At 34.8% G+C, this 16,460-nt stretch overlaps 1 protein-coding gene across 1 annotated transcript in view; it reads right to left on the bottom strand.

Annotated features, from left to right (window-relative positions):
• Positions 1 to 16,460, bottom strand: part of ERR (estrogen-related receptor) — a 136,413-nt gene that overhangs the window by 55,062 nt on the left and 64,891 nt on the right. Inside the window, exons 4-5 of the mRNA XM_090407404.1 lie at positions 15,538 to 15,654; positions 7,677 to 7,781 (exon numbers count right to left, since the gene is read on the bottom strand). Coding sequence (XP_090263530.1) covers positions 7,677 to 7,781; positions 15,538 to 15,654 — 222 coding nt within the window. The remainder of the gene's footprint in view (positions 1 to 7,676; positions 7,782 to 15,537; positions 15,655 to 16,460) is intronic.

Here is a 16,460-nt window from a genome sequence, read left to right as displayed (position 1 = left end):
TTTTTACTGTTGATAACTGAAAATGAGTTTTTATTTGCAAAAGTTCATTTAACCAATGTAGTTTGAACAGGTTTTTAATTCATTTTTTCTACTTGCATTATGTTTGTAACATCAAATAGCATTTTGCATTGCTTGCTGAACATTAATGCTTCATTGACTGTAAGGAATGGCATCTATAAGAAAATCAGAAGTCATCTATTTTTCTGATAAAAGTTGAAAGCTCATTTAATGAAAATTCTTCATATTTTGTCCAATTTTTTTTTCTAGTATTAACCATTTATATTTGTTAGGTTCACAAGTTTCATTGCATTTTCTCTTTCCACTCAGTTTCATATAAAAGGGTACTCGTATGCAATGGAAAATTTAAAAAAAAAAATTGTAGTGTGACCAAAGTATTATTTCACCTTTGCTGCACTAAAGTATATCCTGATACAGCTGTTACTACAGTATACTAAATCACTATGGTACTGTTATAGAAGAGTTGGAACAACCATACTACTGTTAATTTTTTTTTTTAAATTGTTAAAAATGATAAACCATGCTATAGGGAAATCTGGACTGTTTAAAACCATGCTATGCAAGAATAAGTAGGATGGTCATTAAATTATTGTCATGTAATTTAATACAAATCCGATTTCTGACAGGTTATGCTACATTTATCATCAACAGACAACAGATGAAATTAAACAAATTCAAGAAAAAATTAATGCAGAACTACATTACAAGTTTACAAATGGACAAGGAATAACTTCTAATCTCATGCTGCATACACTGTATCATCATTAGATATCATTACTTCTTACATTCCTTACAGTGAAAGAAGTAATGACAACTGAGACAGTGGAATAGCTAGGTGATGTGACATGAGCAGGTAGACCATATTTCTCTTATCTCTTATGAGCTACATCACTATGATTTTCTTCCTAACAGATGGCATAATTTGCCATTCTAGTCTAAATGTGCCTTAGCATATGTATAGTAGAGTTAATAAACACCTGGATATTTCTGAAAAGGATTAGTATCTTTTGGAAACCTAAGAAAAAGGCTGTGTAAATTTTGGATAAGTTTGTGAATAATGAGTCTGCAGCAATCTAAGATTCCTGAAAATACAGGAATTGATTTCTCTGATTTGTCTTAAATTACACTACAATAATCTGTTATTATATTATATCGGGCTAGCTATTATGAAACACCTAAAACAGACAAGATAATCTTTTAAGGCAGCTACCTTTCAGACAGAAACAACTAGAAATGTACTCCATCTTTACACATACCAAAACATAGCATGGACATAAATTTAAGGAGGCCTGTGAAGCTTTAACCAACCCAATTATAATGAAAATGATGGGATAAAAATTTCCAAATTACGGATGGTTCGCATTAGTCTTTATAGCTCCCAGTCACCCCAAGGCATCCAATTGTGATCTGTGAACATACTGGAAAGAGGAGATAGCAATTCTAAACAGAATTCAAGGCCACCAGCAGTTTGATTATGGTTCTCATAAGAGGCATTAGGATTTAACCAGTTCTCAGTGAAATTAAAATTAGGAGTATCCAGGCACTCTAAGCCAACAGGCTACCAACAGATTATAAATCCTTCATGGTAGGCTCCAAAACCCTTTTATGTTCCCAATTAACAATAAAAGTAGGGCTACTAGTTCATACATTCAGAAAGACTTCCAGCCACTGATGATGACAGAACTAAGTATTCAATTTACTCACCTAACCTGGCTGATTAATTAGTTTTATGCTTTTATTTTTTTCACACCTAAATCAGTTATTCTGCTGCAAAATGGAGTTTAGCTTCTGTTAAATATATATGTATTCCAATTATGATTTCTAATGAGAAGGTTGAAATATCAAGTAATTAAGTTTATTCTAATTAAATTACTGAAACATGTGGTAACTGCATAAACTCATGAAAAAACATTTCTTCTATTTTAATTCTTTGGAATAATCTAAAAGATACTGCTTTTACTGAAAATTACTAATTACAGATATTCAAATCCAATAATATTAACAAGTTTCTAACAATTTCCCCAAACCTCAATCTAATCCATAATTCTAGAATATTTCAAAATTTTGTGGGATTGACTGGCCGATTTAGAGTTTAATGGTGCAAGGCCTACTCAGGTCATTCTGCACCAGTCATGATCTTAGCAGTATAAAAAAGGTAAAGATAAAATGTATCAAAAATACTTTAAAAGAGTACAAGTGTATGTATACAAAGCAAATGAAAAAGGGATAAGAAAAGTGAATGTAAAAAAAAAAAAAAAAAAAGTGTATAAAAGCAGATAAAAACAAATAGGTGTTAAAAACTTATTTTATTTATTTATTGTATTATAAAATAATATATATATATATATGGTTTACATACAGTGAAATATATTTATTTCCTGTAAAAATTTAATAACCAAACAAAATTTTGGTGAGTGATAAAGTCTGCCTGAGTATATAGGGCTCAGAAAGATTATAATGTTGATTAAAATAATGACTAATGGTTTGTCTGGTATTAGAGAACTCATGCACAGGCATGTCATCACCCTTCAATAGGAAGGAGCGTGTGAGATGACTATGACCAATGTGCAACCAAGCAAGAGCTTCCTTTTTGCAGACTTCACTGCCAACAATTTAATTTCAGGCTTAATCTGATAGAGCTTATTATTGGTCGCTCCATTCCATGATGGGGGCTTGAGAAATAAGCTGACCTAGCTGCAATATCTGGTATCTGCAGTCTCATTTCCACTGATCCCAACTTGGCTTGGAGTCCAACAGAAGCATACATCCAAATGTAGCCATAACTGAGAGAGAAGATGTTGGAGTCAGGAGCATTCTGGGCGATTCTATAGCCCTAGACATCTTATTAGCAACAGAGAACTTCATGAATCCGAGTACATTATACACCTTTGGTGGTGATGCAATTTTATGGATTTCAGTACACAATCTATAGCGTACAGCCCCGGCTGTAAAGTTGTTACATTCTAGTGGGATCTGAGCAGATAGTGTGCTGTCTAGGAAGACAGCAGAGGATCCCACTAGTGCCTTCTGATTTAAACCATCTGTGCAAACAGGTACAAAATCGGAATATTTAATTCTATGAGCTTGAAAGGCTGCTCACAGACGGAGGGGAGGAAGATTTAGGTAACCTGCAAAAGGAAAAGTTACATGGTAGTGTAGTCTGCCCACAGTTGAGAGAACTATAGCTGGCAGAGTGCCAAGAAGAATAAGAATAAGGGATGTATGAATTCGTCATCAACATGATAAATCACGTGCTTTACACGTAAAATTTTTCAACTGTTATACAAACAAATAGTTACCACTTTAAAAACTAGAATGTTCATAAAAGAAAGGCTAATTTTCCAATGTGTAATAATAAAAACTTATCCCACGAAATAGATTGATTATCTTATTATCAGAATGATTCGCCTTCTTGTGCCATGTGCAGTTCTCTCTTCTGTGGTCAAACTATATATAGTTATGTCATGGTGGAAGTGTGTTTTTTGAAATCTTTGTTGTCAACCCAATATCAAGAGCTTGTAAGAGAGCTTTTCATTGCAAACCTCAGGATAGTATGGTAGTCTGATGGGTGTTAAAAAGATTCTCCCACTGTGGACAAAAAATATCTGGCCACATGGGATGATTTGGTAAGAATTTTTTCAGCATATAACTGAGGAAAAAATCAGAGCAAAGAATACCAAGAGGTGAAAGATATGTTCAATGCTTTATGGTACTTATCTCGTAAGTGATGGATGTGAGGGAGAAAACAATTTGTTGTAAAGTATGAATGACAAGAACTTGGCTTCTGATGCAACTGGGATTAATGTTTGTCCTAGTCTGAGTTCTGGGTCAGGATGAATGTCGTTGCAGCAAAACTGCACACACTGTGTGCAGATGATGAATTGAAAGATGATCAATGGCTTGCTGCAGCTGTCTTTCTATGACCCTCATATTACATGAATAACAAATGGTCAAGTCATCCACATAAAGGTTGACTAGAGGAAGTTGTTCCTTTATCGAGTTAACCTGCATTGCAAAAAAGCATGACACTTAAAATTGAACCTTGTGTGACTCTCTCTCTCTCCCCCCCCCTCTTGGGTATATGGTTGGAAGAGAGTAGTTCTCACTCAGACTTGGAATATTCAGTTAGATAAAAAGAAGAAGTAGTCGCCCCTCTGAGTCCAAAACTATACATCTTTCACAGTATTCCAAATCTCCAAGCAGTATCATATGCTTTTTCCATATCAAAGAAAAATGATGCCAAGTGTTCATGTTTTAGGAAGGCATCTCTAATGGATGATCATAGCAGGAATAGCTGATCAGTTGGTGAATGATATTTATGGAGGCCAGATTGTTATGGAAAAAAGATTATTTCTCTCCAGAAATCATAAAAGATGAGAGTTAACCATTTCTTCCAGAATCTTGACAAGCAGCTGATCAGAACAATTGGTCAACAGTTTACAGGTGATTTTGGATCCTTCCCTGGCTTAGGAAAGGCAACAATAATAGTTTTTTGCCAGGTATCTGAAAATATACTCTCACAGAAAAAATATCTGTGAATGGGTCTGCAATTGCTGTTGGATCAACAATTATGTAACCATTATGCTCCAAGATACAGTTCTTGAGTGGTGTATCTGCATTCCATTTTCTGGATTTTATCCCACACTTCTTTGCTATTGGTGGATCTTGTTATAGAAGATGTATATTGGATCCAGGATTCCGTCTAGTTCTGACAATGAATGCTTCTTGTTCAGGCCTGAGCACATTTGAAGGCAATTAGGGATGTTGTTGTGGGGTATCTTCTGAGATACCCCCCAACACGTTTTCTTCTGAGCTTCCCAGGCTACTGTGCAATCATCATCATCATCTCACTATGCCTTAGGGAAATGTGAAAACCGACTAGATATTTTAGGGATTGCAGTTGTGGTAGTTTGTGTAATATACTCTGCTACATGATTCACTGCATCGCAGAATTGAATTCTGCTAATGAGGAAAAGGTCGACCAGTCAGTTTGCTCAATTTTCCACTGTGATGTAACACATGGTTGCCTATGCAGATAAGCAGATATCATGGGCAAGTGATCACTCCCATATAGGTTGTCATTAGTTTTTCTACTTAAACAGTAGAAAAAGAGAGGATAAATAGACTTAAGTCGATCTCAGTGAATGTTTGGGTAGGAATATGGAAGGTGTTGCTCTCTGTGTTTAAGAGGTAGAGCTTATTGTTGTCAAGCATATGCTCAACAACTCTTTGATGTGTGTGTGGGCACTACTCCACAGACTGTTGTGTCTGTTTAAATCCCCTATTAAAAGTAAAGGTCATGATAACTGCATACTGTTATTAGAATTCCAACTGATAGTCAGATAGCAACCTTCTATGTTGGTATTAAGTGGGACTTGTTGGAAGGAGGTATTTTTGCCCACAAGGATGGTGACTCCTTCATGGGCAGGTCCATCCCCTGTTCCTATCCTTACAAATGATGATAATATATGATAATAATATTATGGAATGCCAGATCATCACTTGGCTCCAGATATGTTTGCTAAAGACAAAAGCATACTGATTTATACTTCTGCAAGAGTGCCTTGATGTTGCTTTGTCAGAATCCACAATTCCATTGTAAGAATGCTTTCATTATTTCTTTTTGGTGCTATCATCTGGCTTCCTATGTTGAGGAGTTTTGTTTTCATAAGTCTTGGATTTTTTTTCTTTCTCAAGAATTATGGATAGATGACCAATGTCCATCATTTCTTCTTTGTCAGAAAAAAAATATCCAAGACATTATCAAATCCTGCTCAATCTAGGGCTCCGTAAATTAATCGTTATTAGTCTTTGATTTTTTCTTTTTCAAGAATTGTGGATGGATGACCAGTGTCCATAATTTCTTCTTCATCAGAAAAAAATATCCAAGATGATTCAAATCCTGCTCCCTCTAGTACACTTAAGTAAATTAAGTGTTCTAGATTAAAAAATAACGGAACATGCTACATGTTCCATTATTTTTTTTTTTTTTTTAAAAAAAGATGATTTTCATGTAGTGGAACCATTTTTGGCATGTTCAGGAGTGAGTCCATATTGATTTTTCTCTTTTTAGTCATATCTTTTTTTTTATAGTCCTATCTTTCAGGGATGTTTTGGTTGTGAGAAGGCTGGATTGACATGTGTGGCAATGTCTCAACTGGCATTTTCTTTACAGCTGCCTCTCAGTTTAAGAAGGTTTAGCAGATGTTGCTTCATGTACTGCCTCTCCACTTCCTGACAGGTGATGCACTGCTCTATTTCCAATTTTTATATCTCTTTTTCATTCTTCCACCTCTGGCATGTTGGGAGTATGCTGGGTGGTCTCTCTCATAATAGAGCATTTCAGTGTTTTGGTCTTACAGTCTTTATTCTCATGATCTTTATTGCCACATTGGCATGCATGGCAGAACCAAGAAAGGAGTTTGCGAATAACCATATTTTTGATATTTAAAGCAGTACAAAGGGTTCAGGATATAGAGCAATAGCAGATGGTTGCAATAACCTACTTTGAGAGATGTTGATAGTTTTTGTTTGATAATAAAGATGATGTTCTTTGGGAAACAGATGCCCAATCCCTACATATGAGGATTCTTCCTATAGCTCTCTTCACTCCTTTGCCCTTGAGTTCAGTGCAGATATCGTCATCATGATTGGGAACATCGTGGGAATGATATGTCTTAAGAAAAGTTTAAAGTTTTGTGGGTAACCATAATTGGCATTCCCCTCACAGATGGTGCATGGCTTAATTGTTCTGATAGTGCTACTATAGCCACTTCAATAAGCACATCTCCTGAATGCAGTTGTTTCTTTAAGGATTTTGGAGATCCTACCAACCCTTCTGGATAAAGAAGGGTCACATTTTTTCAAGTGATTGTTCCCTTGTGAATGCAGGATGTGGTGTATTTGTTGCAGCTTCTGATATTTTTTTGTTTCCTAGTTTAGTTTTCTATTGATTCTACATTTTATGAACCTGGATGGAGCCTGTTAGAGACCCCTGATATGAAGAGGATGAAAAACTATTGATACTTGAAGGGAGATTGATTCAGTGCCAGAGCTCCAAACACACCATGAAATCACACAGATGCCCACTCTCTTGGTGAGCAATGACTGTACTCAGGAATGCCAGAGCTACCCAAGATGCTATACCAACACCACACCAAGCTTTGGGTCCTGTCCCAAGACCATGGAGAAGGAGACTTTATCATGACACCACTGACTCTTGCAGGCAAGCCTGCTAGGCAATTTTTCCTGGTTCCATACAGGACCACCCATCTTGCAAAAGCAGAGGCCAGGATAGTGGAAGACTATCAGGATCCCCCCCCCCCACAGACACACATCCCTTTTATTTTTTGGATGTTCACAGTCATTAGATCTGATGAGGTCTGAATGATGGGATAGTAAAAAAGACTCAAAAGAAATAGAGCAAAGAATATGGGAAGAAAAGCATAGAAAAATGATAAGGCCCGTACTATCGCTGAGAGGTCCCCTCCACCATGAACAGGTACCTCATATGGGGGGGGGGGGGAAATCAGAGATTTAGCTGGATACTATGACACAATTATAATGACATGCATATATCAATTACATCAATACATTATATGATATATTTTAAATGAATTATACTTTCTAGTATATATCAAATAAAATAAGAAAACAACCTTCTAGAGATGGTTTCTTGCAAGGTAGTGTTTGAATTTGGTATGGGCTGTCCTGACTTCGTCTGTACTTTTGCCTTCCACCACGTACCCTGTCTAGCCGAACACCTATTGAGAGAAAGGGAAAAAAGAAATGAGCATGTATTTTTTTTGTGTGTGTGTATGTGTGTGTGTGTGTGAGTGAGAGAGAGAGATTAAGGTAATAAAATTTTCAATACGTGATATAACAGCAAAGAGACAGTATCTTTAAAAATTAAAATTAATTGGGTTAAAATGATTCCATATGATGAGTAAAATAAGTGAATGCAAATTAATATAACAAAAGTACTCTAAAATAAAGAAAACGAATCAGTAGCTAGGAATATTTCTAATTATTATTTTAATTTCCAAAATGTCAGATCCTTGCAAGCTATTATCACTTTCAGCAAATAATTCTTAATGACACAATGGATCCTGTTTATAGATCAGGTATGTAAAGAGGCCTAAATGTGTAATATCAGCTTATAATTCTTAGTGAATTTTGGCACCTCAAGTAGATATATATATCAGCCTATATTTCTACTCACTGCAGGGTGAAAGTCTCTCCCATTGCAGGAGGTTTTGGGTCTACTCCTCCCATGGTGACCCAGTTCATAATGGAAAGTGGACAATCACAAACACCCATGCCTATGTGGAATTCAAACCCTCAGCGTCTTGGCTGGAGAGCGGATGTGCTAACCGCTCAGCCAACTGGGCCAGCGCACGTGCACACACATGTAATATACATACCATAAATAAATACATACTATAAATATATATATATATATATATTTATTTATTTAATATAAATAAATAAATAAATATATATATATACACACACATACTGAAAAAAATATTGTTATTATTATATTATGATTGATACGTACTATGAATCAAGTGCCATAAAACAGCCACATGAAAATATTTTTATTACACTAGCTGCTCTAAGTCAGTTCATTCACAAAATTAATCCTCTTATCAGACTTTAGTTAAAAGAAAACAAAAGATCAATACTAGCCAATGGACATTGATGCTGCTCAAATTATATATTTATTTATTTCATGGCACTTGTTTCATTTTTACTTTTAAATTTGGATCACATCTGACAACTTCATAAGATAATAAAAAATTACAATTATAAATAATTTTTAATTTTATAATTTAAAAATTTTTTTAGCTGACCAAATTGTAATTCTTATTGGCTTAAACCAAATTATAAAATGATGGTACAACATGACAAAATTTCATGCCGGCTGGGGCGTCGCCCGGTTAAACAAGGCCCCCGTTGTTTTCACCAGCGAACCAGGGTGAACAGCGAAAAGTCAGCTACTGGAACAAATCTGAAAAAACACCCCAACTCAACATCACCAGAGTTAAAGATCGGTACTATCAACATAAGAAGCCTGAATGGCAAAGAAATGGAGCCAGCTGAGGAATTAGATAAGTACCAGATCGACATAATAGGGGTGACTGAAACAAAAAAAGTCAAAAACTGGTGAGATCTTTCTGAGCAATAAATACAAAATGTTATATTCAGGCAATGAAAATCAAGGAAAAAAAAGGAGTAGCCATAGTATTCAACACAAAATACGAGGCTAATCTTCTTGAATGGCAGGCAGTTTCAAGTAGAGTAATGTGGAGAAATATCAGAATGGGGAATTGGACAATGAGACTTATTTGTGCCTATGGTCCCACAGAAGGTTCTACTAAGGTAGAAGTGGAGGAATTTTTTAATGCTTTAGAGAAAGCATCTGACACAATGAAAAAGGAAAAGTTGGTCCTTGTTGGGGATATAAATAACAGAGTAGGAAATGATTGTCAGGCATACAAAAACATATTGGGAAAATTTGGAGAAAAGAGCAAAGCTAATAATATAGGCAAATATTTGTTGGATTTCTGCTCAGGACATGGATTGGTTATTACTAACACCATGTTCCAACATAAAAATGTGCACAAATTCACATGGAGAGAAGAAGCAAGAAATAAAAAAAGTCTCATTGACAGTGATTTTTCTCCGTGGTGCAGGACACCAGAGTGTACAGAGGATTTGAAATTGGAAGTGATCACTATTTAGTCTTGAGCAGGATAAAACTGAATTTCATATCGAAAAGAATAACATGTAAGAAAGTTTTAAAGCAAATAAAAGTTGAGCAGCTCTCAGATGTGAACTGTAGACTAATTACACAAATATTATTGAAGAAAAAATGAAAGAGTTTGAGAACAGAAACCAAACTTTGGAGATTCAGTGGCAAGCCTTGAAGAAAGCCCTGACTGATTCAGCTAGAGAGGCATGTGGTGAAGTTGTCTGCAAGGATAGAAAAATTGGAACTCCATGGTGGACACAGGAAGTTAAATTGGCAGTGAAGGAAAAGAAGAAAGCATATAAAAAGTTCCTGTCAAATAAATCAGCTTGAGCTCTTAGAGAATACAGACAAATGCAATAATGCTAAACACTATGTAAAACTAGCTAAACAAAAGTCGTGGGAGGACTTTGGCAAGAATATAGAAAATAAATATCAAGAAGGTGACAAAATATTCTGGAGGTTGTTGAAGAAGCTTAGGAATGGAGGAAAGAGTACTGTAAAAGGAGTTAGAGATGATAAAGGTGACATGAAAACGGGAGAAAAAGATATCCTTGAAGTATGGAATAATTACTTTGAAAAACTGCTAAATGAAGCAAGTAGTGATGACACTACTTGCTTCATTGCTTCATTCACACTCAACAGGCATACAGTCAGGAATACATATCCATATTTGAAGTAGAAAAAGCCATCAAAGGCTTAAAATGTGGAAAGGCAGTAGGAGTAGATGATATTCGACCAGAAATGCTGAAGTATGGTGTTATAAAAGTCTTGCAGTGGCTGCACTGCATAGTTCAGAAGGCCTGGACAGAGGGACGAATTCCTGATGATTGGAGCAGAGCTCCCATAGTACCCATATATAAAAAGGGAAATAAAACTGAATGTGAGAATTACAGAGGTATTTCCCTACTGAGTGTTCCTGGCAAGATCTATGCAAGCATACTTGAGAAACGGTTGAACAAGCTGGATTCAGGCCAAATAGAGGTTGTCGGGATCAGATCTTCACTTTACGACAAATAGTCGAGAAAGCATTGAAATATAACAAAGATCTCTACTTGAGTTTTGTAGATCTGGAAAAGGCATATAAGTTGCCAAGAGAGAGAGAAGCTATTCAATACGCTACAGTTATATGTTATCAATGGAGCATTATATCAAGCAACACTTAGTCTTTATCTGAGTTGTAAGTCAGCAGTTAGAATTGAAGGAAGTACAGGAAGATGGTTTAATGTTAAATCTGGTGTGAGACAATTATGTACATTATCCCCTCTGTTATTCATTATCTATATGGATAACATTATGAAGGCAAGTGGTATTAAACATGATATCAAAATTGGAGATGTTAATGTCAGCTCTTTGCTTTATGCGGACGATGTTATACTTATCAATAAATCCACTATGAGTCTACAAGATTCCTAGACTAAATTGAATAACTGTTGTAATAAAATGTCAACTCTTTGCTTTATGCGGACGATGTTATACTTATCAATAAATCCACTACGAGTCTACAAGATTCCTAGACTAAATTGAATAACTGTTGTAATAGATATGGTATGAAGGTCAGCAATAAAAAGACAAAGACAATGAAAATAGGCAGAATTGTTGAAAATGTCACCTGCATTGTGAACGGAGAACCTGTGGAACAAGTAAAACATTTCATCTACTTAGGCACAATTTTTAGTGAAGATAGTAAAATAAATATGGAAATAGACAACAGAATCAATAAAGCTGGTATAGTAGGAAGTCAATTGAATAAATTCATATGGAAAAAATGAGAAATTAGTCAGAACACTAAATTAGCTGTATACAAGACAGTGTTGAAACCAGTTTTAACTTATGGATCTGAGAGCTGAGTCAGAGGTAAAACACTTAACCAGAGACCGCAGATATGAGAGTCCTGAGAAAGGTTACGGGCATGAACATATGGCATCAATGGCAATATCATATTAAAAACGAGGATATTAGGAAAGAACTTGACATTGTCAGCATCAAGGAATGCGTTAGCAGAGCTAATCTCAGGTGGTATGGTCATTTAAACAGAATGGGCGAGGAAAGAGTGGCAAAACAAGTGTTCTCTGCCAGGTTGGCAGGAAAACGACCCAGAGGAAGTCCAAGATATAGGTGGTTTGATAGGGTACAAAGTGCCTTAGACGACAGAAATATAAGATCTGATAATATTGGAGTCTTGACAAGTAACAGACTGATCTGGAGGAAAATTGTAAATAGGAAGTTAGTAATGATGTAAATTTTTGATGTAGTACTATCATATCCTGTACACCCCTTGAAGGTACATGGCAGGAATTTGATGATGATGATGAAAAATTTTTTTCTTTATAGTCAAAATAAAGATAGTTTATAAAATGTAAAAATGAGGAAGCAACTCAGTTCAATTTTTGTCCAAAGCAAATTTCATGTAAGGGATCAACCACTAGTGCAGCATTTCCCAAACTTTTCCTACGATGGAACACTTCACAAATTCTGAAATTTTCACTGAACACCTTAGTTATTTTGTAATGTATTAATTAAGAATTAATTGTTAATTTAGCTGATTTTTTATTATTTATTAATAATTAATTGTTAATTTAGCAGATTTTTTATTAATAATTAATTAAACATAAACATCATTAAATTAATTTTTGCTGATTTTCATTGACATATCCCATTCTGAATACCAAAAATTTATAATATTATTATAAGTACTTACGATATGCCGCTTGGTCACTGACAATTGCTACACAGATGTCATTTCCTTCAGTTTTGAGAACAGAGGATATGCCGCCCATTATTATAATCCGTTTGCAGGCAATTTTTATGACCGGTCATAAACAGCAGTATTCCCTTTCCCAAATGTTGAAAGGTTTCGATGTGTGAAAATTAACAATTCATAAATACTTCCATGTTTAAAAATACACGGCTTGGTCACTAACATTTGCTACACAGATGTTATTAGGTGTTCTGGGTCTGAGGTTTGACATATTCACAAATATTATTCTCCTCAGAATATTTCCACTATAAAATATTTATTCATGAAAAATGCTTAGAAAACTAAAATGACGAATTCCCAGAGAACTTCTTGCAGAACACTTATTCACCTTCCGTGGAACACAGTTTGGGAAATCCTGCACTAGTGGATTGATGAGGCATTTAGAATGTATACAAGAATCATTTTTTAAAAGGAGTGCAAAGATAAATATAAAATCTTCAAGTATCTGATCAATCGATTTTAAACTTTTGTTAAACAAGAAAGTTAAGTGAGACTGACTACTGAAGATGGAATTTGAATTCAAATGACTCCCAACAGTTATTTTATATGTGAATCAATTTCAAAGCAGAATTATATATTATCACAGAATGTCAGTTAGATATCTTAAAGTTAATTCTGGACCTTCTACGAATATATAAAAGAAGAGCAGATATCAAAAATTAAAGAATTAACAGAATCAGATTACCATAGTGAAATCTTGATGAACACAGAAGAAATAGTGGGAGGAGATGGACAAGATACTGCTTAGAGTTATATATGACAGGGAGATGTTGAGGTCTAACAGAAGTTAATTGATGAATTAAGGGAAATATCACCACCAAGCACTGAGGGAGAAACAGATATGGTGAGGAATGAGGGTGTAAAGGCAATAAAACATCTGAAAACCATTAGAGTCCTAGAATGATGAGATCACTGAAGAGATGTTGAAACATGGTCAAGGTGATAATAGACAAACTGTACCAGTTGTGTAACATGGATGGAAGGCAAAACACCAAAAGAATGGACAAGATCATTCCTAATTCCCATTCACAAAAAAGTAAAATGGACTGCGAATATTACAGAACAATAGCTCTAACTAGTCATATGGCAAATAAACTAATGGAAGAAAATCTGGAAGATGAGCATGCAGAATTTAGAAGAGCCAGAAGTACTGTGCACCAAATATTAATGTTAAGATTAATCATAAAGAAAGCCATGTGTAAAAATAAAAATGCTTATACCTGCTTTGTTGACTTTCAGTAAGCATTTGACAGTATAGATCAAAAAGTAGCAAGGGAGGTTCTCAAATTTTATGGATAGGAACCTGATATGTGTCTTGCAGAACATCAATGACAATGTAGAGATTGCTTTGAGAAACTGTAGAGAAATGGGTAGATGGTTCCAGACAAGAGGTACGAGAATTGATATCCCCAAGCATCTTTATCATGCTTTTGGAGAGAACAATGGATATCATAAAGAATAATATAAGGGGAATTTTAATGCAAGGTATGAAAATAAACAATTTGTGATTTGCAGATGACATAGTCATTATTGAAGAAGATGAATTAGAAAGAACAATGCTGAAGTAAAGTGAAGAAGGAAAGAGATATGGGCTGATAATGAACGTCGATAAAACAAAAACAATGATATTCAGAGAGAGAAGAGGATGAAAAAGCAAATACAGGTCAATGGACAAGAGCTGGAAGAGGTTAGGAACTTCACATCCCTAGGCAGCAACATGATGAATGATTTAGATTGTAAAAAAGAGATAAGATCTTGGATAACAAAAGCTAAAGCAAACCTACAAGCAATAGACAAAATATGAAAAAGTAAATCAGTGAGCCTCCTCATAAAGCTGAGACTGCTAGAAAAATGCATGTTCCAAAGTGCTCTCTATGGCTGTGAGACATAGGTAATGAGGAGAGGCAAGGCAAAAGTGAATAGACGATGTGAAAGTGGCATGGAAAGAGTTTGCAGGATTTGAGTCACCTGGCAATGGACACAAAGAGATGGCAAAGAACGGTGAGGCAAGTATCGGACACCAATGGACATTGGACTCATGGGCAATGATGACTGTAGATGGGCAGAAAGTCAAAACAAAAAGAAGAAACCTGGATACTGGATTTGAAGACCTGCATATTATAATTGTTGCATGTTTTACCAGAATTAGAAGGAATTACTGATGACAATTGCAATATCAATGAATACAGAAATATTTGAACAATAAATATGCGATAAATTAAAGATACCAAGAAATTACATACTTGGTTTAATCCTTTATCCAAGTGTAAGCAAACAAAGTTTGCGCCTGAACTATTTTCAGGACCGGAGCAACTCGTATATTGAAGCTAATGACTTCACATCACTTGCGTTAGTACCCCATAATGCAAAGCAAATATCCTTATGGGTATGTATAATGCTATGCATTATGGGAAGGGTCACTACCCAGACCAGTTTCGACCTTTATTGAGGTCTCGTCAGTGGAAGCCAGACAGATCCAGAGTGATACTAAGGTTGAAATAATAATTTCATATAAACGAATAGCAAAAAGTGTTGCAAAAAGTACAGCACTGATACAATATAGGTATAGCCTTTCACATGTGGAATTAATATGGGCATGGCCAAGTAGATAAAGTGATAAATATGTCTTTGAAGCAAAAAATGATAGAGGACCAATGGGAAAAACAAAATAAACAAAAAAATACAGTTGTCCATATTTATTGATACATATCTGAAAGGCAGATCAAATGAGCCATTTAACAAATAACAGGAAATATTGCAAATGATAAATCTTGCCTATGTCCCCCCCCACACACTTGCCATAACAGAATATTTTAGAATAGCAGATGACAGTGAATAACAATGAGTTCTTTTTTGAACTCAAATTTCATGATCAACAAGGCTAATATAGTTGTTTATCAAAGATACTTTGTGTGCTTAATATTATTTCTTACAAATAACTATATTGGAAACCAGAACTTCATAACTCAACTTAATAAACATTAAAAATAATGAAAATACATACCTTCTTTTAGCATCCCCATTTTTAAACATTTTTGAAACCTACATGCTTGACAAGCTTTTCTTCTCCTTTTATTTATTTCACAATCATTTTGTGCAGGACAAGTATATTCAATATTTCCTGAAATTATAATCACTATTAAAGAAAATAACAACAATACATAATCATCTTTCTATCATGCTCACTTCTGAACCAATCTCAAAGATTCTGCATTGTATTTTTAAGATATCTTCATTTTGTAAAGATCACATCAGTAATTCTAGAGGTTTCAATCAAAGATGGATAATTTATATTAATGATATAATATCTGTCCCACTCAATTTAAATAAGATCCATTATATAAGTTCCATTAATTTCTTTATACTGTTTACACACACTCATGTTGGTGTAGAATGAATCAGTCATGAAAAATATAAAAAGATGGATCAAATGACATCAAGGTTGGGAAAGCTGCAAAGTGGCATAACTTAAATTAAAAATGTCAAGAAATTATATTCTTGTTTAATGCAAAGTTTCTTCATGATTAAGCTAGTTGTATACAGAGGCCAATGACTTCACATTAATTGCCTTAGTATACCATAATGCAAAGTGCACATCCTTTCGGGTATGTATAATGCTATGCATTATGGGAAGGGCTGCTACCCAATCTGCCTTTGAGGTCTTATCAGCGAGAGACAGATCCAGAAGAGATACCAGGATTGAAGTAATGCAGACATCATATATATATATATATATATATATGACAGAATGATCATTGACTCAGTTAACATACATAGTTTTATGAAAAAAATTGAATGACTAGAACCGAGATTTAATTAAAAAGGTTTTAATATAAACACACTACTAGTTTCGGCCTGTAACAGCCTTCTTCAGGTTACATTATAAAAGAAAAAACACTAAACATTGAGGGTTAAAAGACTATGAAC

This window comes from Typopeltis vanoorti, chromosome 17 (genome assembly GCF_054136105.1).
Source record: "Typopeltis vanoorti isolate ZY-2024b chromosome 17, IOZ_Tvanoo_1.0, whole genome shotgun sequence".
NCBI classification, from domain to species: Eukaryota; Metazoa; Arthropoda; class Arachnida; order Uropygi; family Thelyphonidae; genus Typopeltis; species Typopeltis vanoorti.
Note: the sequence above shows the minus strand (reverse complement) of the source record. Positions and strands in the feature narration are given on the sequence as shown.